At 47.5% G+C, this 25,285-nt stretch overlaps 1 protein-coding gene across 1 annotated transcript in view; it reads right to left on the reverse strand.

Moving 5' to 3' along the window:
* The window catches only part of CDC45 (cell division cycle 45), a 428,728-nt gene that overhangs the window by 365,117 nt on the left and 38,326 nt on the right, over window positions 1-25,285 (reverse strand). The window contains exons 3-4 of the mRNA XM_086942644.1: window positions 22,485-22,577; window positions 6,123-6,260 (exon numbers count right to left, since the gene is read on the reverse strand). Of these exons, the coding sequence (XP_086798770.1) occupies window positions 6,123-6,260; window positions 22,485-22,577 (231 nt within the window). The remainder of the gene's footprint in view (window positions 1-6,122; window positions 6,261-22,484; window positions 22,578-25,285) is intronic.

The raw sequence follows: 25,285 nt of genomic DNA on the forward strand, positions 1-25,285 counted from the left end.
CATGTGACTTTCAAGAGAATGCTGGGTACAGGACCAAGTACTATATGGCTTTTTATGCTATCATTGCTTATTTCTAGAAGCTGTGACTTCAAATAAATTGTACAACTCTCAAAGCTTCAGTCTCCAAAGCTCATATGTATACTTTTTCCTGTTTTAGAGCAAGAGGTCCAGGACTGCCCCGGTGCAAATTAAGCCGCCCTATTCCCCTTAGTTCTCACTCACGGTCTCGCCAGCGCGGCTTCTGAAAGCTGCTGCACTGAGTCCCCCTGGCTCCTCCTGCCCCTAATAAATCATCCCCTCCAACACTTGTAGCAGGGAGGCCGGGCGGGAATTAAACATTGCTCCGGTTCAGGACTGGTGGAACCCTAACTCACGTCCTACCTCTCTTTCATCGTCCCAGGACCCGTGGGAGACGGACTCGGTCAGCTGGTGGGAGCAGCCCGGCCCGCAAGGAGAGGAATGTACCTTTTACGGGGCCGGCTTCGAGGCAGCGACACGCCCCCCTGCAGCGTCACTGCTATGCCAACCAATCAGCGGAGGAGAACCGGACAGGCCCCTGGATGACGTGCAACCAATGGAGCCGCTAAGAAGCCCGGAAGGAGGAACAGCGGTGTGCATCGACACCGAGGCGGAGAGGAGCGGAGAGCGAGCCAACGTGGAGAAGCCCGAGGGAAGCGAGACGAACAGAGGAGCAGAGCCAGGAGGCCAACGTTTCCGCTCAGCGCCCAGCCACACTCACGGAGGAGTGTGGCTCTCCCAGGTGCGTGACCGGGTAACCGGGTGGCTGGGGAGGCGGGGAGCCTCCGTGTAAATGTGTACAAAGACCCCATTCTTCCCTACCTACCTGACCCGTCCCTATCCGCGCCATCATCTCTCCCGACCCTTACTCCCTACCTGAACTTACCTAGTATCTTCCCAGCACCGAGCACAGAGTGTAGATAAGCGCACCGGTGTCCTCACTTCCCCGGGTCCCCCTATTGGGTATAACTACTCTCCTGAACGCCTTACTGAGAGTGTTCTTTTCTCTCCTCCCCGCATGTGGCGCTGGAACACCGCCAGGGACGACGACCGCGCCCCCAGAGAACAAGAACGCAGGCGTGCAAGCCCAGGAAGATCCAACACCCTAGCTGACACCTTGGATCCGGCAGCCCTAGCCCGCGAAAGACTCACTCAGAGACGCAAAAAGACATTTATAAAAATAAAACCTTCTTTACCACGCTCCCGAGTCAGTGTCCCTCCTTCTGAAGCACCACAAATCTTCATCCCCCTAATTAGATACACGCATTATATTCTGTGTGAGCGGACCCGTCCTAAATCCTCTGCTGTTGACCCACATAGCCATCCAGCTTTTCTTAAGACCACAGCTCCGGCAAGTTGAAAACATTCTGCAGTCAGTACATATACAGATGCATAGGTCATAGTGCCTGGTGTTAATTCTCCTACTTTTAAAATGGCCAAGGCCTCTGTCTTTCTGTCTTTTGGTAAATGGTTTAACAGTGGTGCAATATCAGATCACATTTGCCTGTGGAAACAGCTTAGAATAGCCTTATATAGCCAATGAATTTGCAACTGATAGTTTGTGGCCACCATATCAGAGACTCTTTTTCCAATGTTATGCAGTGATTCAAGTTGATGCTTCTGCTTTTTCCTGGTGTGATGTATCTCAGGAGACCTGCTTCTATGTTTATATATATTTTTTACTTCTGTTATGAGGTACATTCATTTTCATTTGTACCGGTTTCAGAGATAGTTTTTTTCATGAAATCCTCTGTAAGAAACCTCACTTATAAGGAGATGTGAGCAGGTCACCCCCCACGCCGCACGGCTCCTCCTGGCTGCCCGAATCTCTGCCCCTCTGCTCGACCGCTGCGCGGGTTCGCCCCTAGTAACCGGTAACTGTGCTCTACTTGCTGTGGACTGTATCTGTATTTTCTATCTTGTTTCTTTGTATAGTATTTTCAGACGCTCCTCTTCGCCCCTGCCCTCTGTGCACCCCCCCCCCCCACTCCTCGATTCCCGCCGCTGTTCCCCTGCGGCCCCGCTCCCTTTTTCCATTTGTTCTCATGCCCTCGCCCATTGGCCGTCCCGCTCCCGCCTCCCAGCTGCCCCCCCCTCCCACTTCGCCTCTTATGGAGGCCGCGCAGCGGACGCGCGCCGCAGGCACGCCAAAGGCACGCCAAAGGCAAGCCAGTCTGCGCCCATCCGCACGTGGACCGCGCCCAGCGCCAGAACCCCTGGACCCCGCAACGCTAGACTGCCCTACGACTCCAGCACCCTCCACGCACTCAACACCGGACGAGACCACCCCTGCTACTGGGCCACCCCGAAGCTCACCCAAAGGCACTTCGCCTGCCGGAACTGCAGATTGAACAGCATCCAGCCCACCAAACCACCAACCAGGGAACTCAACCACCTCCACTGCATCCTCAACACTCGCTCCGCTCGCAAACACACCATCGAACTCTGGGACCTGCTTGACTCCTCCGCCCAGACGTCGCCTTCCTGACGGAGACCTGGCTGAACGCCACCTCAGCCCCAGACATCACCATAGCCATCCCACAGGCCTACAAGATCTCCCACAGAGACCGCACCAATGGAGTGGGAGGGGGAATCGCCATCATCCACAAAGACACCATCAGAATCTCGACCAACACAGACGACACCCTCACCACCGCCGAGCACATGTACTTCCAGATCCACACCGACCCAAACACCACCCTCGTCTACAGACCTCCCGGACCATGACCACAGTTCAGCGAAACCATCACTGACCTAGTCAGCACTCACGCCCTCGCCTCCATGGACTACATCCTCCTCGGGGACCTGAACTTTCACCTCGAGAACAACAACGACCCCAACTCCACCGCCCTGATAGACAACCTCGGACTCAAACAGCTTGTGACGAAACCCACCCACGCCGCAGGACACACACTGGACCTCATCTTCTCCACGAGCCCCCACGTCTCCTTCAACCACACCACTGAACCCCACTGGACCGACCACAGATGCGTCCACTTCACCTTCAGGAAACCCACCACACACCACCGCACCCAATAGCTGCCACGCCGCTGCTGGGGCAAGGTCACCAAGGACCAACTGACTACCACCCTCGCCCTGAGACCACCCGCCGACCCCACTGACCCAGACACCGCCGCGACCAACCTCAAACAGTGGATCAACTACTGCGCCAACGCCCTCGCCCCTCTTAGGACCTCCACAACCAACCACACCAACAAGAAAGCCGCCTGGTTCACTGAAGACCTCCGGACCTCCAAGCGCACTTGTCGGAAGCTGGAGAAGAAATGGCTCAACGACCGAACACCTGACAGCCACACAGCCCACAAGAGCGCCACCCGCAGACACCACCAACTCATCAGGACCACCAAGAGGACCTCTTTCAAGGACCGCCTAGACAACAACGCACAAAACACCAAAGAGCTCTTAAGCATTGTGAAAGAACTCTCTAACCCCAGCTCCAACACCAACGACATCCCACCATCACAAGACCTGTGCGACTCCCTGGCCACCTTCTTTCACCGCAAGATGACCGACATCCACGACAGCTTCAACTCCGACACCCCCGCACCCACCACCGAGTCCACCACCCCTGCGACCTCCATCCGCACCAGCCGCCTGACCGCCTGATCCAAAGTCAGCGACGAAGACACCATCAAAACCATGAACTCCATCCACTCCGGATCCCCATCTGACCCCTGCCCTCACCCCGTCTTTAACAAAGCCAGCACACCATCGCGCCCCACCTCCGAAAAACAATCAACAGTTCCTTCGAGACAGCAACCTTCCCAGAAAGCTGGAAGCACGCCGAGATCAACGCCCTTCTGAAGAAGCCCAAGGCGGACCCCAAGGACCTCAAGAACTTCCGGCCCATCTCCCTGCTCCCGTTCCCATCAAAAGTGACAGAGAAGATGGTCAACAAACAGCTAACCCGCTACCTCCAAGACAACAACATCCCGGACCCTTCCCAATCCGGTTTTCTCAGCAACCACAGCACCGAGACCACCCTCATCGCCGCCACTGACGACATCAGGATCCTGATGGACAAAGGAGAAACGGCCGCCCTCATCCTCCTGGACCTATCAGCAGCCTTTGACACAGTCTGCCACCGCACCCTATCAGGACGCAGGAATTCAAGAGAAGGCCCTGGCCTGGACCACATCCTTCCTCTCCGGCAGAACCCAGAGCGTCCGCCCCCCCACCCTTCCGCTCGAAATCCACAGAGATAATCTGCGGCGTCCCACAGGGATCCACCCTCAGCTAGACGCTGTTCAATATCTACATGGCACCGCTCGCTCAACAACACAACCTCAACATCATCTCCTACGCCGACGACACCCAGCTGATCATATCCCTCACAGAAGACCCCCACACCGCCAAAGCCATCCTCTACAGAGAAATGAAGGCCGTAGCCGACTGGATGAAGGACAGCAGACTGAAGCTGAACTCAGACAAAACGGAGGTCCTCATTCTCGGACCCACCCCATCAGCCTGGGATGACTCTTGGTGGCCCACATCGCTAGGCACAGGCACAGCCCCAGAACCCACAGACCACGCACGCAACCTGGGGGCCATCCTCGACTCCACCCTCTCCATGACCAGGCAAGTCAACGCCGTCTCCGCGTCCTGCTTCAACACCCTCCGCATGATCTTCAAATGGATCCACACGAGGAAAACCATCACCCAGGCCCTCATCACCAGCAGACTCTACTACGGGAACGCCTTCTACTCAGGAACAACAACCAAGCTCCTGAAACGACTACAACGAATCCAGAACGCCTCGGCACGACTGATCCTCAACATCCCCCGACGCAGCCACATCACACCCCAACCGAGAGGCCTACTGGCTCCCCGTCAACAAGAGGATCACCTTCAAACTCCTCATCCACGCACACAAAGCCCTACACAACACCGGACCTACATACCTCAACAGCCGGCTCAGCTTCCACACCCCCACCCTAAGCCTCCGCTCAGCCAACCTCGCCCTCGCCTCAGTTCCTCATATCCGGAAAACCACAGACGGCGGCAGATCCTTCTCCTACCTTGCCGCCAAGACCTGGAACGCTCACCCCACCAGCCTACGACAGACTCAGGACCTGCTGGCCTTCAGAAAACTCAAGACCTGGCTCAGTAGCGGCCCCCCTGCCCCCAGTGCCTTGAGACCCTCACGGGTATGTAGCACGCTTTACAAATGCATTGATTGATTGATCTAAATGGGACTTGCTAGACACACAACTTTTGGTAGAAATGAGAAGGACAATACCCTCTCAGGGTGTTGTCTTCACTCTAATTGGCTGAAGTGTGTTGCTTTCGAAAACAATGTGACTAGCCGGACTGTCAGGCAGGAAACTGTTAACCGCATCGATGCTGCGGCGATTTTTGCGCTGTGCGGCTGTTTTCCCTTTTCCGCGTTACATGACGAGCTGAGCTCGGCATCAGCACACGCCACCCGTGGCTGATGACGAGCTGAGCTCGTCATCAGCAGCGAAGGGTTTAATACTCAACCCCTAAACATAGAGGCAATAATCTCATGCAATCAAATAATGACATGCCTCAATCAAGCATCATCAAATCACATTCACCTATAAGTTTATAAATAAAGACTTCTCAAAAAAACAGAGTTTTGAGTAAATTAAGCTGATGTATGAAAATGAACCTCAGCAGCTTTTACTTAAGAAGCTGATCTATTTTGAGCTGCATGGCATTGTGTAACGCCTAGTCTTGCTTTAATAACCTGCCTAAGTGATAGTTTAGCATTGACACAAAGTCCCTAACTGAAACAGTCCCAACTCGGGGTATTCTCTTCCCTAAACTCCAAATTGGCACGTACAGGACAGGGATGAATGTCCATAGAATCCTCTCTTCAGGTCCACAGAAACTGCTACCCACTCACTACCCTATCGCCATTCAAGGCCTCCATACCATGGCTGCACCAAAAGTCTGTCCAGCTAAACCGACGCCCCCAAACATGTAGACTTAACTAGGCCATATTCTGATGTATGGACTGAAAAAGGGAAGATTTAATGCTCTGTGAAAACGGCTAGAAAGGGAAATAGTAACCACAGACTCAACGTATACGACTTACTGGTGCCGATGGCTGGACTTACCTGCGTGTCATTATACACATTGACAACATCAATGGGTCGGTGTGTGTCACAGACATAGAAAACAGTGTCTTCTTCTGGCTGCAGAGTTTCCAGTAGGTCAATGTTGGCACCGCAGTTTATGAGAACAAAATAGCGATACTGGAAAGAGAGATAAGGGAGCAAATTAAGGATAATGGTAGGCGGGGTGTGGCAACAAATAGTTCCACAGCATGCAAATGCACTCTGCAGCAAAAGTTTTTGTTAATACGTAGCATGCTAACCATATTGAATACTACGCTTCTTGAGACTGAAAACTAAAACTGCAACATGTATCAGAAAGATATGATCAAACCTAGAAAATTCATTCATTTAACTGGGCAAGATACTATAACAAATAAAATCAAATTTAAACGAGATAGTTCATATGAACTTTGCTGCATTAATTGAAAATCTGAGTTTGTGCAGCAGATTACTGCACTCAGAGGTGCACTTTATTCCAACAAGCAGAATCGATTTTAAGAGGCAGTCACTCGAGTAAGGATAAACATTGATTCCTATGCACTTCAAATAAGCAATAAATACTGTGACCTTAGACAACACTCTGTACTAAGGAGAAAAAAAAAAAGAATCAAATAAGGAAAAGTTGTTTACTAGTAGTGGTCATCCTCGAGCACAAATCTGAGGAAGGGCAAAATCATGCCAACATTTTAACTGGATTTGAAAGAAGGTCTAGCATCAGAAACCAATTCCCAGCTTGCTACATCGAAGCCAAGGATTTTATCTTGAACTTTTCCTCTCAGAACTGATTGCTCACAAACCTCCTCAGTTAGTTTTCTTTATAGCATAATATATCTATCATAGCAATCGAAATCACATTCCTAATTTTAGGTATATACAGACTCAATCTCTTGCTTCTGAAGTAGGGGTGGTGCTTCCTGAATGATAACCAGATAAAAGGAATGAGATGGGAATAATAGTACCATTTTGGCATATGAGTTTTTTATATATAGAATTTAATCTTAAGTGATAAAAAAAGCTTTCATTTGGCTTATGAGGGATTTTAATGTATAAAAGATAGGGCCCTTTAAGGATGCGACTGGCGTATGAATGAATGAAGAATATTTCTATAGCGCCCATCTACCCGGAGGCCTCGTAGTTAAGGGTTCATTATTATCCTGTTTTTTGTATATACATGTGGTCCTCTTATTAATTTGTTTCATATTTTTATTTGTAGAGTGAACAACATGGTGTTTTTTTTTAAATAAGCGTGTCCAGAAGAAGGTAGTGTCTAACATAAATCCACCGAAACGACATGTCGACAACTTGTTTTGATTGTATTTTTTTTATCATCACTTGTATTTGTTTTAATGTATTTGAAGAGAGTCACAGTGAAAGTAATTTCAGGATTAGTGTAGTCAGTGTAGTCAGACCCCCAGGATATTGCGGCATGGATTAGCAAATTTAGAGGCACAAATATGGAAAGTTGGCGGCACAAATATTGAAATTTAGCGGCATTTTTACGGCACTTTAGTTTACAAATAATCATTCATTTTCATCCTGAAATCAATGGAAACTGTTTTAGCAGAGTATTCCTCTTTGAAATTGGCCTGTTTAAAGTGTCTGCAGCTCTACAGAAGCACAGCTCCAGTCATAACCTCGTGGGAGGGAGCTGTATTTCTCCCTGGAATGTTCTAGTGCCCATGTAAGCACCCCTGAAGGGGTAACAAGCGCTATATAAATGCCAAACCTTTTTCCCTCTATCCCTCCGCCATCCTTCTGAAACCAAATAACTGACTAACCTATCCACCACTCAAATTACTTTCATATTTCACTATACTAATTCAACACTAATCCTTTGCGTGCTACACGCGTCGTCAGGGGGAGTAAGCACTATATAAATGCAATTGCAATACTACGACCTCCCTTGGGTAAGGTTTTGGGAGACACTGCACCCTGGCACCCCATTAAGGGGAACACGTAACTTTTTTTGTAGGCCATGGCAGTTTTTTGCCGCTCTGCCACATAAACTGACAATAGTGCTGCCGGTGTGGGTAGAAAGCCATTGTCTGTATTCCTGAATGTGTGGCGAGAGCAGAAGGGTGCCGTTAATGAGCTGAAGTGGATCCAGAGTGCAGGGAGTCTGCATTCCCCCAAGCCCCATAGGTCATCAAGCCATTCCGAATTAACCCCATCACCTTATGGAAAGTGTCATTTCTGTCTGGGTGGTGTCGCATCTGGGGGAACTGGCAAGGGATTTAAAACCATGTGCTGTCCCCCAGGTAATCCTCTTTGGTCCTAGACCTCTGGATCAGAAGAAAAAAAAAAAAACAAGAGGTAGAGGACACGCTGGTCTCCACTTATGACTCTGCTTTATGTTATCAAGTGCCTGTCTATGTTCTGTGTGCAAAAGGGTGACACTCCTTATAACCGGAGGCAGGGCACTTTCTTTTTCTATCAGACACTGACTTTTGTAGCTGGCCTAGGTAGAATTCTTCAGATTTGGAGTACAAATCCCCGAATTACAGGATCAACTAGCAGACCATTCGGCGGAGGTGTGTTTGGGGGTGGAGGGGTTGCCCGTGACCTACTCACCCTGCGGCAGTAAAAAGATCATTTTTATGCCATAAAACCCCTTCATTTGAAGTTTCTTTACAATAGCCATGAAGGTTTGAGCTAGGGACAGGGACTGGTTGTAGAGGGAGTTGGGTGTTGAATTGCCTTTCAAGCCTACCATGGGGATACCCACAGCATGACCTCGTGCAGGGACGATTCCGGATGCAGTTTCCTGGTTCTGTAACTATACAAACTCTGTATTCAACTGCAGGTTATGTGCTTGTCTGAGTAGATCTTATGGAAATGTTTCCTGGTGGTGGGAATCTGACACGTGGGGAGGTGTAAATATTGTACATGGGTGAAATAGTATGTCATCATTATGTGCATCGTCCCGATAGGTAACATGTTTTTCAGTTTACGCATTTGCATACAATCTGCACCATTCCTAAACATGCGACTTTATAAGTTTTGAAGTCAATTTGAGCTATGGTCTACTGTTGAATACCGCAAACTTGTCTAGTGTACTTCTTTCTTAATTGGTGGTGTGAAGGTTGGGGCACATATGAGCACACTGAAGACCGTAATGGTTTAACGTGGTTTGAATTATAGAAACGCGCATGTCGTTAAGTGGCACAGCCAGCCAGTGTATGTTTGGAAAGACCCCCTTCTATTCAGACCTGGTACCTATCCTCGGACGTTTTACACAGTCCACCTTCCTCAAAGCAGTTTTTGTTCCTCCCCGAATGTCTGCCTGCAGCAGCTTCTGCTCTCTGCACCACCTCTCAGCCATTCATATAACTCACCTCACTGCAAACCCTGCACCGCCCAGCCCATCACATCCTCAAAATTTTCAAAATTTCGCAGGCAGTTGTGTAAAAAAACAAAAAAAACGCTGCATTTTTACAAAAACTGCAGATTTCGCTATTGTTTTGCAAATCACACAATACTGGAGGGTCTGTGTAGTTTATAAATACAATCTACAATAGGAAGGAATATGGGTCCTTCCGTTTTCATAATATGATTTTATGACTAAAAACTGTTTGATGGAATTGGATTACTGCTTATTCAACAGAAGAATAACCTTCGGTGATCTTTTATAATATTGCTGATTTCTTTAAATGTATTTTAAGGTTATAAAAACAGAAAACGTTTTAATGAAGGAGGAGACATTTTTTGCAAAAAACAGGTCTTATAGGTTGGTATAACTGTGTGTGAATGGTTGTGAAAATAACAGTTGGAAATATAGCGCGGACATGACCCAAGTGGATATCAGAGCGCTTTACAGATGTACAGAAGTACAAACAGCATTGAATGTAAATAACAATGATAAGTAAAGTAATGGAGAAGATAGAGGAACAGTAAAATATGCCCAGGCAAGAGAAAATACCATAGCATATAAGTTCAACAGACAAATAAAGGGGTAGAGCACAAACCAACATCGTAGACATAGTCAAAAGCAAAGGACCCTCTCCTGGCGGTAGATGCCGTCAAACAAGGGCATTCATCCATAGGGCTTTGTTCTTTTTTTTTTTAAATAAAGCGTAGAGGGAATCAGTCTGCTGTGCGGAGTCAAGGAGTTCCAGACTCAGGGCAATACCCAAGAACACCTGATTACAAGTTTTCTTTTTCTGGAATTTTTGAGGTTTTAGCAGCAGAGTCATGGAACGCCTAGAAGATCAGCTCCCACCAGAGAGCTCCAGTTTTTGGGCTCGGTACAGAGGGGTGTCAAATTGAAGGGCCTTGTGAGTCATGCACGCAATCTTGAGATGAATCCTAGCCTCCAAAAGCAGCCAGTTTAAGGGTTTAAGTACAGGCGAGATGCGGCTACTTCTTCTGGAACCTGTGATGAGCCTTGAAGCTGAGTTCAGGGAAGCCCTGAGCGGAGCCAACTTGGATCTGGGTAGCCCACAGAGTGTTGCGCAGACATAGTCTAGCCTGGATATTACTAGCGCTTGAACTGCAGACTTGAAGTCTTCCGGGGGAGAGGAAGGGTTTATATTTCTTAGAATACTCAAGTGGAAGTTGGCATCTTTTGGGGCTGAGCTAATTTGTTCCTGCATGCTCAATGACTTGTCAAGTATAATTCCCAGACACCTAGCAGAGTCAATGATGTGTGGGGGACAGTTGAGAGTTTTTAGGTGGTTCAAGTACTCAGTAATAATGGCAGTCTGTTTGGTTGGTGCTATCAGGAGAAATTCTGTTTTGGAGGAGTTGAGCTCAAGATGTTGGGAAGTCAGCTAGTGTTGAGTTTTGAGAAGGGTTGAGTTGAGTGATTTGATGTTGTCTGGGGAAGGGATTTTCAGGTAAAGTTGGTTGTCATCGGCAGACCTGTGACAGTGAATGTTGGATAAATTGAGTAAATCTGTAAGAGGCTCCATGAACAAGTTGAAGAGCGTGGGAGCGAGTGCAGAACCCTGAGGGACCCCAAGAGTGGATGGCAGGGAGTTAGAAAGGGAATGATTGACTTTAAATCATTGCGTTCTGTTGATGAGAAAGGAGGCAAACCAGTTTAATACAGGGCCAGAGAGACCCATCCTCCATTCCAGTAAGTCAAGGAGGTTATCATGCTTGACCGTATCAAATGCTGAAGATAAGTCCAGGAGGATTAGAAGGCAAGCTTCATTCCGATCCAGCATTTTTAGAGCGTCATCGACTATATGAGTAATAGCTTTTTCAGTACTGTGGCCCTGGCAAAAACCTGATTGGAATTGATCTAAAAGCTGGAACGAATATGCTACTTACCAGTATGCATCTGTTCTTGGCATGTAGGGCTGCTGACATTCATATCTGTGCATAGATCGCCGCCTAGCGCTGGGTCCGGATGATTGCACATTGTTGTCCTGGAAGAGTCTTCGAAGTATCACAAGATAGGTGGCTCCTCCCCTGGACTACAGTGCGCATGGGCATCGACTCCATCCTCAGATTGTTTTTAGCCATTGTGGCCAAGATGGAGTGAAACTAAGTGAATGATGACCATGCTAGAAGTATGTGTGAATTCTGCAGCTGCTACGGGCGCTGGGGAGGAGGGCGGGCGATATGAATGTCAGCAGCCCTACATGCCAAGAACAGATGCATACTGGTAAGTAGCATATTCGGTTCGAGGCATGTGGGCTGCTGAATTCATATCTGTGCATATAATACATAACAGTCCCTCCATTAACGGCGGCCGCCCGTGCCAGCTGCAGCAGTTTGGAAAAGTGTTTTGAGAACAGCTGCCTGCTGTTTGGAGTGCACATCAACACAATAATGCTTTGTAAATGTGTGTGGGGTAGACCATGTGGCTGTTCTACATATGTCTTCCAAAGGAATGTTTCCAAGGAATGCCATAGAGGCCCCCAACTTTCTGGTGGAGTGGGCCCTTGGTGGAATGGTGAGAGTACGTTTAGCTTTCAGATAGCAGATCTGGATACATTTAACGATCCACCTAGCAATACCAGCCTTGGAAATAGGGTTACCTTTGTGGTGTGCTGCAAAGGCAACAAAGAGTTGCTTAGTCTTCCTAAAATCCTTGGTCCTATCGATGTAATACATCAGGGCCCTTTTGACGTCAAGGGTGTGGAGCATTCTCTCTGCCAATGACTCAGGATTTTGGAAGAAAACAGGCAATTCAATAGTCTGGTTGATATGGAATTGAGACACGACCTTAGGAAGGAATTTGGGGTTAGTGCGAAGCACTACCCTGTTAGAATGAATTTGAATAAATGGCTCTTGGATAGTGAAGGCTTGCAGTTCACTAACTCGCCGTAGCGATGTAATCGCTATGAGGAAAGCCACTTTCCATGTCAAGAACTGAATCTCGCAGGAATGCAGTGGTTCAAAGGGAGGGCCCATCAGCCAGGTGAGGACCACATAGAGGTTTCACTCCGGAGCTAGTGGAGTCCGCGGAGGAATGACTCGTTTGAGTCCTTCTAGAAAGGCCTTAATGGCAGGCACTCTGAAGAGTGAGAGGTGCTGCCTATTCTGGAGATAAGCGGCCATCGCAGATAGATGTATGCGAATGGAAGCATAGGCCAGATTACATTTGTACAGATGGAAAAGGTAACAGAATAGACGCATCTAGCGGGTTAATGTTGTGGTCCGCACAATAAATGACAAACCGCTTCCATTTCGCCGCATAGCATGCTCTGGTGGTGGGCTTCCTTGCCTCCCGAATGATGTCCATACCGTCAGAAGGTAAGTGCAGGTAGCCAAACTCTAGGACTTCAGGAGCCAGATCGCCAGGTTGAGCTGGTGCGGATCTGGATGCTGAATGTCGCCATGGCTCTGCGTCAGAAGGCTGGGTGTGTAGCCTCTGATGCGGTACCACGGACAGTTCTAGAAACGTGGTGTACCATGGTTGGAGAGCCCACGTTGGAGCAACCAGGATGAGAGTCATCGAGTGCTGCCTGAGTTTGCGTGCTACCAGCGGTATCAGAGGTGCTGGGGGAAAAGCGTACGCAAATTTGCCTGACCAGTTCATCCATATCGCATTGCCCTGCGACTGTGGGTGTGGGAACTTGGCGGCGAAGCTTTGGCATTTTGCGTTCTCCCTTGTGGCGAACAGGTCTATCTGTGGATGACCCCACCTTTGGAAGTACGGTTGGAGTACTGAGGGATGTATCTCCCACTCGTGCATTTGGTGGCTGTGCCTGCTGAGCAGGTCCGCCATCTGATTGTCTTTGCCCGGGAGGTGTTTTGCCATGAGGAAGATGTTCCTCTGAATGGCCCACTTCCACATGCTCTGAGCCAGATGAGACAGCTACGGAGAGTGTTCCTCCCTGCTTTTGAATATAGTACATGGCTGTCATGTTGTCCGTCAGGATCAACACAACCTTGTTGCACAGATGTACTTTGAAGGCTTTGAGTGCCATGAAGATCGCCATCAGTTCAAGAACATTGATGTGCATCTTCCGTTGCTGTTGCGTCCATAGTCCCTGCACTGTGTAGTGGAGAACATGAGCTCCCCATCCCTGGAGAGAGGCGTCCGTTGTCAGGATGATCTGTGGCACAGGCTCTTGGAACGGTCGGCCCTTGCAAAGGTTTTGTGGATTCCACCAATGCAGAGAGTTGTATGCCCGACCGCTCACCAACACTAGGTCTTTCAACTGCCCGTGAGCCTGAGTCCACTGACGTGCCAAGCACTCCTGAAGCGGACGCATATGTAGCCTGGCGTGCGGGACTATGGAAATGCAGGAGGTCATCATGCCTATCAACTGCATGAACACTCTTGCTGGAAGCGAGTGTTGAGGTCTGAATTTTTGTATCAGCGATTGAATGCTGCTGACCCTCACTGAATTCGGCTGTGCTGTGTCCGCCAGAGTGTTTATGGTCGCACCCAGATACTGCCGTACGTGGGCGGGCTGGAGGTGGGACTTCGGGTAATTCAGTGAGAATCCCAGATGGTGCAGGAGGTGAATGGTGTGGGACATGTGTGCGGCACACTGCTGGGCTGACTTTGCTTGGATGAGCCAGTCGTCCAGATAAGGGTAGACGTGGATGTTCCGTCTCCTGAGATGCGCCGCCACTGTCGCCAGGCACTTTGTGAACATCCTGGGTGCCGTGGTGACACCGAAAGGCAAAACCTTGAACTGGTAGTGCTGGTTTTGTATGGTGAAACGGAGGTATCTCCTGTGTGAAGGGTGCAGTGGAATGTGAAAGTACGCATCCTTCAGGTCTAAAGTTGCGAGAAAATCCCCCTGCCTGAGCAACGGGAGCACTTGCTGCAGGGTCTGCATATGGAAGTGCTCCGACAGGATGTAGTAGTTGAATGGCCTGAGGTCCAGTATGGGCCTGAGGGACCCGTCCTTCTTTGGTATTAAGAAGTACAGGGAGTATACCCCTGTGCCTCTTTCCTGCACTGGCACGAGCTCTATTGCTCCTTTTTGCAGCATGACGGTGACCTCCTGCTGCAATAAGTGCAAGTGCTCGTCCGACATAGGACGGTGTCTTGGGGGCATGTTGGGTGGAGTGGATGTTAACTCCAGACAATAACCGTATTGTATACGTTTTCTGACCCACCTGTCCGTGGTGATGGACTTCCAGACGGGCAGGAACTGCTGGAGTCTCTCCCCAACCGGTGTTGTATGGTCGGGGGGCAGTGACAAGGCGTCACTGTTTGCTGGTGGCAGAGGATCTGGAGCTGTTGTTTCCACGTCCTCTGCCCTTGGCGCTGTTGCCACGATATCCACCTCGACTCTTGTTGGTGTAAGTGGTCTGGGTGTTGCCCTTGTAGTACTGCGTGGACTGGGAGAGCTGGCCCCTGGAAACGCCTCTAGTGCTGGAGCGACGAAAAGACCCATCCCGAAACTGCTGGGACTGTAAGGGACCCATGGGTTTTGCAGTCTGTGTCCTTTTTTATCTTTTCTAGGGTGGTGTCAACCTCTGGGCCAAACAGGTGATCTGGGTTAACCGTTTGGTTTAGGATGGTGGTTTGGATCTCTGGCTTAAATCCAGAGATTCTCAGCCAGGCATGTCGCCGAAGCATAACACTAGTGTTTATAGCTCTGGCAGCGGTATCAGCTGCGTCCAGAGCGCACTTAATTGAAGCGTTAGAGATTAGCTTCCCTTCCTGAATCAGCATCTCAGCCCCTTCCTTGTATTGATCAGGCAGGTGTTGCAACAGGGTCTCCAGTGTATCGCAGTGTGCCCTGTCATAGCGCGCCAGAAGTGCCTGTGTGTTAGAAATGCGCCAGATGTTGGCTGCCTGTGCTGCTACCCTCTTCCCCGAAGCCTCAAAGACCTTAGATTCTTTGTCTGGGGGAGGAGCATCACCCGTAGTCTGAGAATTAGCCCTCTTCCGGGCATTCGAGACGACAAGGGAGTCCAGAGGCAACTGTCCTTTGATGTAGGTAGGATCAGTAGGCGCCGACTTGTATTTCTTGTCAATCCTAGGGTTTATCACCCTTGCCCTGGTGGGTTCTTTAAAGATCTCAGCAGCATGCTTTAAAACACCTTTCAGCATAGGCAGAGTCTTAACAGTTTTTTCTGAGACTGAAAAGGTGTCAAAGAGGAAATCGACATCCACAGGGTCAGCATGTAGCTGGACATTGTGATTGTTAGCTGCCCGCTCAATGAGGGCATTGAAAGCAGTAGAGTCTTCTGTAGGGGACGTTTTAGCAGAAAAAAGTTGAGGGTCTTGTCCTGATTGAGGATCCCCAGGGTCACCACCAGCTATCCAGGGTTCATTGGTATCCTCAGGGTCTGTATAGACAGGATAACTGTATTCATCCTCATCTCCCTCACCAGCGTCCACATCCGAGTAAGTGGGCGACACATCATGAGTCTGTGGGGAAAGGGGTTCCACCAAGACGGGAGAGCAAGCAGAGTCCTTCTTTTTCTTGAGAGGGATCTTATAAGACTCCAAGACTACAGTGGGCGTTCCGGGGTGATTTTCCGCTTCAGGAGGGAAAGCTTGCCCGTTTCGGCGTCGATGAAGTGTTCCTGACGCTCGTCGAGGACGCGGGTCGTGGACCACCGATGACGCCTTTGGCGCCGAGGAGACCTTTTCGGGCACGCCGGCCACTGCCTTAGGAGCGAAAGCCTTCGGCGCCGTCTTAGGCGGCAACGTGAAGTGGATTGGCGTGGACGCCTTAAGTGGTTTCTCCTCAGGTTTCGCAGGCGGAGGATCCTTCGGACCGACCGACGCGGTGCCTTCAGGGATGCGCTGCAGGGAGTCCGTCACCTTCTTGGTGAACGCGGCGGATGGGCGCACCGGTTCAATGGAATCCTTCGAGGCCACTCTTGGAGTCGACTCTCGGGGCACGGCGCCCTTGGCCTTGTCTTGCGGGCGCGGGGTTGTGAGGACCTTTGGGTCATCGAGCTGCTTCTTCGGGTCACCGAGAGTCTTCTTCGGCTCGCCGACAGGCTTCTTAGGGTCGCCGAGGCTTTTTCCGGTGTCGACCGTCTTTGGCGCGGCAGACTTCGTCTCGACGCCCTTGACTTGAGCCTTCGGCTCGACAGCCACCTTCGGCTTCTTCGGCGCCGAAGCCTCCGAGGCCTTGGGGCCGACCAAAGCGATGCGCACTTTCGGTTTCAAGGCTGGCACCTGCGCAGTATCTGGCGTCGAGACCGTAGGTTTCGCTTTCGGTTTGCCAGGGAGTGGCTCGGCAACAATGTCCGTGGCCGAGCCCGAAGGAGGGGCCGTGGAACCCATAGCGAGATCTTGGGTAAGGCCCGAAGGCGATCCCTCGACCTGGGCCTTCTAAATTGGCACGGCCCCAGAGTCAGTTTGAGGAAGCTCCTCATCCGAGCTATCCTCCATGGCCCCGAGAGCCCCGTCGTCGTCCCCTACCTCGACGACTTCTTCGCCCTCGAACATCTCAGCATCTGCGTCGTAGTCATCGTCGACGTCCGACGCGGGGTTTGATTCAGAAATGTCCTGGATAGATTCGTCCTCGACATCCCCTGCATCGAAGATGTCCACAGGCGCCAGAGCAGATTGCTGGGCCTCCTGGCGCGCAGCTCGTCGAAGCTTAAGCGTCTTCTTGGACCTGAAGCGTGAACAAGCCATACACTTGTCCTCATCGTGGTCCGGCGACAGACACTTGTTGCACACCGGGTGGACGTCGATGTGGGGGTACTTCGAGTTACAGACCGGACATTTCTTGAATGGACTTCGGTCCATGATGGACGGTCGATAGGTCAGGAGCGTCGACTGGGCCTTCCGCGCCGAGAGCACGCGGGAGTAGAGAATCCGGCTCGGAACCGAGCTAGAAGTAGTAATGCCGAACGCAAGACAATACCGACGTATAGACTAAAGACCTTTTGGTCTCGAGAAAGGTTTCTATCGATTCAGACAAGAGGGAATTAAAGACATCCGAACCCAATGGCAGAAAAAACAATCTGAGGATGGAGTCGATGCCCATGCGCACTGTAGTCCAGGGGAGGAGCCACCTATCTCGTGATACTTCAAAGACTCTTCCAGGACAACAATGTGCAATCATCCGGACCTAACACTAGGCGGCGATCTAAGCACAGATATGAATTCAGCAGCCCACATGCCTCGAACTTGGTCATTACAAAGTTGGACAAGAACACATTTCTCAAGGACCTTTGCAAGAGTTGGAATGTTAGTGATAGGACGAAAGTTATTACGGTCCTCTTGATCCGCCGTGTTTTTTTTTTTTTTAGTATGGGCCAAACCTGCCTAGCCTTCAGTCAGGAATCACGCCTTGACGAACGGTGGTATTTACTATTTTTGTCCAGAAGGGGGACTAAGGACTCTTATCTCATTGAAGAAACTAGAAGGCAGAGGGTCACTTAAGTTGTTAGAGGGTTTCAGAGTAGAAAGCAAGTCTAGAATAAAAAAAATCATCATAGGGAGTGAATTGGCTCCATTAGGATTTATTTTTGGATGAGAAACCCATGTCAGGTAGAGGCTGAGGTGGAGTGAGTTGGTTCCAGCAGGAGATATTTTTGAGTGGGGGAACAAAAGCAGGCAAAGGATGAGGTGGAGGCAGGGAATTCGGATTAGTAGGGCATAGGAAAGTTGGCTGTTTGCCTTGTAGAGCTCGAAGCTCATTTTCAATCTTAATAGTATTTCCAAGGAAGAAAGAGGCAAACCCTTCAGAGGTTGGCTGTGTAGGCGCCTGAGATGGCGGAAGGGTGGGAAGATAGTTGGATTGGAGTTCAAAAAGTATTTTGGTCTGTTTCTGGCATGATCTAGTTGGCTTCTGAAGAAGTTCGATTTTGTCCTTCTGATAGGTTTACTGTAGGAGCTTCACTGTAGGATCTTCTTCTAATCTCAGGAGTAGGAGGTGTTCTGGGGCAGGGCTTCCCTCCAAGATCGTTCAGTCTAAGATTGCGTCTCTGAATTAAGCTCTCGTTGAACCATGGTTTGGAATCTTTAGATGACTGTCTTAAGTTGTAAGGGAACAAAAAAAGTCTTAAATACTCAGTAAAGAGGCGTTGTAATGCTCCGTGAGGTCCTGTACCTCGAACATGTCAGTAGGAGGCAGCAAGGTGTTCTTGTTGAGGGATATCGGGTCAATCATGTTTGAGTTTCGGAAGGATAGTTTACAAAGCCTGGGATTCTTGTCTTGTGATCTTTTCTTGGACCAGGCCTTGATGATGTGGAAGGAGATATAATGATGATCAGACCAGTCACACAGGGCTATCAAGACCATTTGAATAGCACTGGGTTTAGCTAGAATAAGGTCCAGGATCGAGCCTAGAATGTGTGTAGGACCATCACATATTTGAACTAGGTTGAGGTCCCCCAGGAAGGTTTTGAGAGTGGTTGCTACCGGAGATTTCAAGTCATTCCAATGCAGGTTGAAGTCTCCGAGGAAGATTTGGAGATGAGGACCCGCGCTAGAAGAAAGGATTTCCATGATATCTTCAATGCAGGGGAGGTTGTCACCTGGCGGATGGTAGAGACTGTGCAATTTGCATAGTGGCCTGCTGTTGCTGGTGAAGTCAATGCAGAGGTATTCGCAAGAGGTGACAGCGTCTATGTGGAATTGTTTAACAAGGAGGCTTTTATGGTATACAATGAGGTAGCACTCCCCGAAAATGAGAAGTGTCCCCCTGGCTCCTAGAAGTCCTTATATGAAGGTTTCACCATTAGGCATCAAAAAGTAAATGAAAAGATTTGTTGTAGATATGCTCATATTTAATCCATCTTGTTGTATTCACAAGGGAAAATTTCAATTTTAGTATAATCCTCCAATTGTCAATCGTGCACTCAAACAATCCCAATGCATTTCGGCATATCACAAATGCCTTCTTCTGGGGATATATATTTTCTGTCAACAAAGAAAACAATAACTGTATAAGACGTAATGTGTGCCGGAAAAATACCCAATTAATCTCAGAAAGAATGACAGTTGATGCAAGACTCTATAAAGCAAGACTAGTTAGTGAACCACCTGTGTAAAAAGGTGCTACGTAAAAGGTAGAAAATGTGCCTTCTATCGGTGCTCGGGTCCGTGACAGTGCTACAAAACGGCGTGTGAGAGGCGGTGAAGTGATGGCGTCTAAAACACGAAAAAACGTGATTTGGAAAGCTTTAAACGAAGACTGGAATGTCGTGTTAGTGCTTAGTTAATTACATTACAAGATCATGCCGAACCTAACTCAGAGTAAACTAAACGGTGCGCAATTAGTTATGAGTGCTTACCGTGGCGTGCACGGGCGAGGTGAATGTGGATGCGGCTGTTCTCTGCCGGGTCTGGGCGTGGCTGAACCCCGGATGTTGTTAAATGCCTAGATGTTGCTAAGCAACTGGTTGCTTAAGGTTAAATGTTTATAAAACAAAGTACGTGACTTCGGTAGCATTACGAAGGGTGAAGTGTCAATGAGAAAAACTTCGGTGATGATTACGTGTGAATAAAAGAGTGATGTTAACGTGTAAATAAAACGGTGGGGATAGTGATGTTATCCACGAGGCTGAAAAGAACAATAAAGTTTGTGCGGGCTGAACATGCAGTCAGTTTAAAGGGGACGCAGTGATGTGTTTGGGGTTAATAGTCACATGGTATAAAGTGGATCACAAACCAATGCTGAATTGCAAAAAAAGATATGAAAACATATAAAGAACAATATTACTTGCATAAACAAAATATAATATATGCTGTCAGGACTAACCATTGCTCGCATTCTGGAAACTCTCTACATAATCACAGAATTATAAGTAACATGAGTATTCCACACGATCGTTAAGACCATGTGGCTTCATACTAGACAGTGTAAAAATCCAATAGTTCTCTCTCCTTAACAGTTCATTATGATGGTCTTTGCCTTCTTCCTTTGTAATGGTTTCCAAAGCGCAGTAGCGCATTTGGCTGATGCCAGGTCCCGCTTCTAGAAAATGCTGGGCGACTGCTGATGGCTTGCTTGGTTCTAATGTTGGACTTATGTTCATTTAATCGTGTTTTGAGTTTTCTTTGTCCAACATAAATTTTTCCGCATGGACACTTCAGCATATAGACTGCGTTGGATGTATCGCAAGTCGCCGTGGCTCTGATCTTTATTTGGTGTCCTTTCATGGGATGATTAATAGTTGTTCCTTTGATAACACTGTTGCAGTGGTTACAATTCCAACATGGAACTGTTCCTTTGAATTCGGTAGTGCTGAGATTGGAATGTTTTATAAGTTCACCCAAGTTTTTGGCTCGTGTGTAGGCAAAGATGGGCTCGGTGTCAAAAATATTGTTAAAATCTGCTTCAACCCTGAGAATGTCCCAGTGTCTTTTAATGATCTGTTTGAACTTTTTGCTGACTGTCGAATATTTGGAAACCATGGTAATAGAGTCTTTTTTAATTATTGCTGTATTGGATAATAGGTCGCTTCTGGATTGAATTGCACAACGCTGCTTGGCCTGCTCGAGGATCTGGTGTGGGTAACCTCGGGATTTGAATCGTGATGTCATGGTTTTGACCTCTTCATTGAACTGGTTAGTGTTGGATGTTATCCTTTTGGCTCTGATGAGTTGACTGTATGGCAGATGATTTTTGAGGGGTTGTGGATGGAAACTTGAGTAGTGTAAAGTGTTATTCCTGTCCGTTTTTTTTCTGAATAAACTTGTTTCAAATCCAGTGGTCGTATTGGTGATCCTGACGTCAAGAAAGGTTATGGAATCTGTTTGTATTTCATGAGTGAATTGTATTAGTTGGTCGATAGAATTTAATTGAGTAAGTTCATTTTGCTAAATGTTTTGGGGATCCTGCCATATTAAAAAAAATTCATCAATAAATCTCACAAACATTTTGAGATGGTTAATCCATGTGGTCTTGCAGAGGATGTGATCCTCCTCGAATCTATGCATGAAAATGTTCGCATAGGCAGGTGCTGCCGAATTGCCCATTGAAGTTCCAGTCATCTGTTGGTACCATTCATCTTTCCATATAAGAAAACTGTGGAATAGGGTGAATTCTAGTAACTCCATTACAAAAAGCTTGAGATCATTGTTCAATTCGGTCCTCAATAAGCAATGTTCTATCGCTTCAATCCCCATGGAATGGGGGATGGACGTATATAAAGAGGTGACGTCTACTGTGCACAGTAGAAGATTATTGCAGTCCTCTAGTTCCACACAATTAAGTTTGTTGAGAAAATCAGTAGTGTCTCTTATGAAAGTGGGTGTAAAGGTGACAATGGGTTGAAAATACTTGTCCAAAGATTTGCCCACAGGATCGTGAATGCTGCTTTTATGGTATATACACATGCAATCCCACCACCAGGTCTGTCAGCTCTGTCCAGCCTAATGAAGTTATGGTTCAGGGGGGGGGGGTGTGAGGGGGGGAGGGGGGAGGGGGGGGGGACTAGTATGTCAAGGACCGGACCCGAGGAGTCCTTTAGCCAAGTATGAGGATGTCCAGATTCTGAGCCAGGATGAGTTCAGCAATGTCTGTGGCATGTTTCACGGCTGATCTACAGTTGATGAGCATGCATTTCAGATGTGGAGTTTAGCGGAAGCAGGCGGAGACACTTTGGGTTTCAGTCCAGGGGCCCGGGGCACAAAATTGTTAAGGTTTTCCTTTTAACAGTCACTGACAAATAATTTCAATTTGCTTTTAAAAGTACCAAACAAATAGAAGTCATGATACCTCCAATGCCTTACAAACTAGGCCAAGAAGAGGTCACCACAATGTGGAGTGGTTCCAGCAAGCACCACTGTACCTAAAACTTTGAGGAAAATGATGTGTGAGCAGAACACCTAAAACACCTTTGAACAACACATGAAATCATAATTAGGTTTAAAAGAGAAGAAAATAAAATCACTACAGGATTCCTGCTTCAGGTAGCATTGAAACAAAATGCATTAACTTTGTTTGAAAGTTTTAAAACGGTTAACTTGAATGAAAAAGTGCTGGAAAACAGAAAGGACTTCGGCTTCACAATATTTTTACCTGTTCTTTGTGTTCTAGAAATGCAGTTTCAAGTTCCTGCCAGCCAGAAACTGGGACCAACGTGTACTGCACATGGTCACATTGGAACAAAGCCTAATTGGGAAAACGGTAGAAAAAGGAGTTAAAGCCAAAAATAAAAATCTATTCTGGTTAGAGATGTAGGTACACTTTTTAAATGCATGTTTAAAATACAACCACTATATTACTGGCATTACATTAATTATAAACCACAAATGGATATTTTTATCTCAGCTTTGTTTAGTAGAAACCTGAGTTTGCCACACTATACAACTTTGTTTTACATAGCAAAGTTCTATTCCTTGATCTATATAGGGTGAAAAAATGTACATTTATTTTGAGAGAACATAGGGGCGATTAACTTTATCGCAGGCGGCACAATTCTATGGCAGGGCCAGAGGCTCAAAGTATGCTTCTCAATCTTCACTGCAAAATGAAAGACGTCAATAAAAACACATATTACACATCCCATGAAACCAATCAATCAAGGCCAATATGCTCCTATATTAGAGCCATCATAATCGCTTCTTTGCTGCTGCAGCCAAGATTTAAAATCACAATTGCTATCTTGTTTATTTTGCATTTTCATATAGTAAATACACTTTCAGGTTATTCATTTCACTGCTATGTTGTGCTACATTTCATGCATAAAGTTAAGGTGTTGTCCATATTATGTTTTCACTGCCTTGATTATTTTGTTGAGTGCTATGCCTCTCTCCTGGGTGCAGGTCAGAAGAGAGACTCGCTCCTCTTGGGACAGTCTTTACACGGTCCTCTTTCTAAACTGGTTTCATGCCTATTACATTTTGGGGCAATCGGCATGCTTACTTCCAACCATGTCCAAATCAGCGGAGACTGGAGGGGCTGTATAGTACTTCTACAGGCTTGCCTGAGGAGTGCGTTTTCTGTTTTCTCATGTCCTAGATCAGCTTGGGGATGCTACCCTATTGTTCTTGTGGTACAACTCCCCATATTGACCCCTTATATCTACAGGATGTGTAGTGGTGCCTTAATAATCAAGATAGTCTTACGGCAGAGTCGGAGGACACGGCCAGGGAGGAATTTGATGGCATAAACACTGCTTTAGCAGCTGCACTTCAACCCTTCACTCTATATTTAAAACGTTACATGGAACATTTGCCACCGTTTGAGAGAGCTTCTCAGCTACCCAGCTTTTGTGATTCTGTGCCTGCACATGAAGCTATGGCAAAAACAGACAAGTGGTATCATTTAGAAGCTTTTGACAATATTTCCCGATTATGTAGAGTGCTCATCAGCCAGAGGGTGGTGTCTGAGTCATCGGGGACAAAAGGTGGTGGTGATGATGCCGATTCAGATGCTTTGTCGGGCCACTCAGATCACTCCTAGGAATCACAGGACCTCCTGTTCTCCATGCCTAAAAAGTAAAAATCCGCTGGCTGGTTTTGTGATGTGCCTGCAGCGGTTGGTGAGACTTTGAGAATGTCATCTTCCCTTCCTGTATACTTAAATCCTCAGGCAACCTATCTACTTACTTACCTATATAAAATTGCATAGTCGACAAGAGCTCAAGAACACAAAAAATATTAGAAGATACAAAATTATTTTAGTTTCAATATTAAAAGTATTGTATGCACATTTTACATTAAAAAATAAACATACAGAAATATAGCTCTAAAACACACCAGTGCATGCATCCACATCTTACATTACCCAAACACAATAAATTACACTTGATAGACGATTGAGAAGGCTTTTCAGTCGATGTGGAGAATCCGTCTGCGCCACACGGATGGCATCGGCCCTCTATTCGGATTGAACCAAAAAGAGGAACAAAGTACTCAAATTCCTGCCCAACGATGAAGTTTTCTGATAAAATCATCATATAGAAGCAAAGATGTTTTGCCATGACGGTGCAAAGACACCAGGGACCATTTGTTTGATTTGCAAACTTCTTCAAGCCATGTAGATTCTCTCATCTCTGGGATAGGCATGTTTCCCAGCAATTGACATGAACATACTCCTTTTAACATTGCAGTAAAGTGTTACATTACTTCCAATTTGCTGCATCGACTATGCGATGTACAAGTCCCTACAAAGCAAGAAGTAGGCTGGTATCAGCCAAACCACAGAAATATGGTTATCTCGATGAAGGCCTGTGATCTAAAACGCACGTAGCGAGATGTGCTAATTGTATCATGTACTTCTAGAGATATACTTAGTGTATTATGTACTCCAGCTGCATCATATATACAAATTGTAGATGATATACGGCTATGGGAAAAATTCCTCTGCCATTCCTCGAGAAAAGAAAAAAGAAAAAAACATGATAATATAGGATTACGGGTGGTTATCCGGATTAGGTCCAGAAAATTTTGGAATTTCATAATATATATATATTAGATTTGTGGCAAAGAACTCACCTGTTTGGGGTTCAATCCTTCGCAGGCAAATTTGTTTGATTGATTTATGCGGCTTTGCCTGAGCCGCGGAACGAGCCCATGTGCTTCCAGCATACCAGCTGCTGCGCACTACAACGCTGCCGCATTTGGAACAGGAGCCGATTTTTGTGAAAAGCAGGTTGCAGCGGGGACCCAAGCTCAACATCGCAAACCCACGGGGGTTTCGCTATTGAAAATTGGAAACGACACGACACCTCACTGTCAGGAATACCAGCACTACATCATCCAACAGGCAACAGGGGTGGCCACGCCCAGAGGGGCGGGGTTAAACATTAAAATATGGTGCCGAAAATCGCCGTGCCTCTGTATCCGGTGCCTTTGAAGAAGTGTTTACACACGAAA

Source organism: Lissotriton vulgaris, chromosome 11 (genome assembly GCF_964263255.1).
Source record: "Lissotriton vulgaris chromosome 11, aLisVul1.2, whole genome shotgun sequence".
NCBI classification, from domain to species: Eukaryota; Metazoa; Chordata; class Amphibia; order Caudata; family Salamandridae; genus Lissotriton; species Lissotriton vulgaris.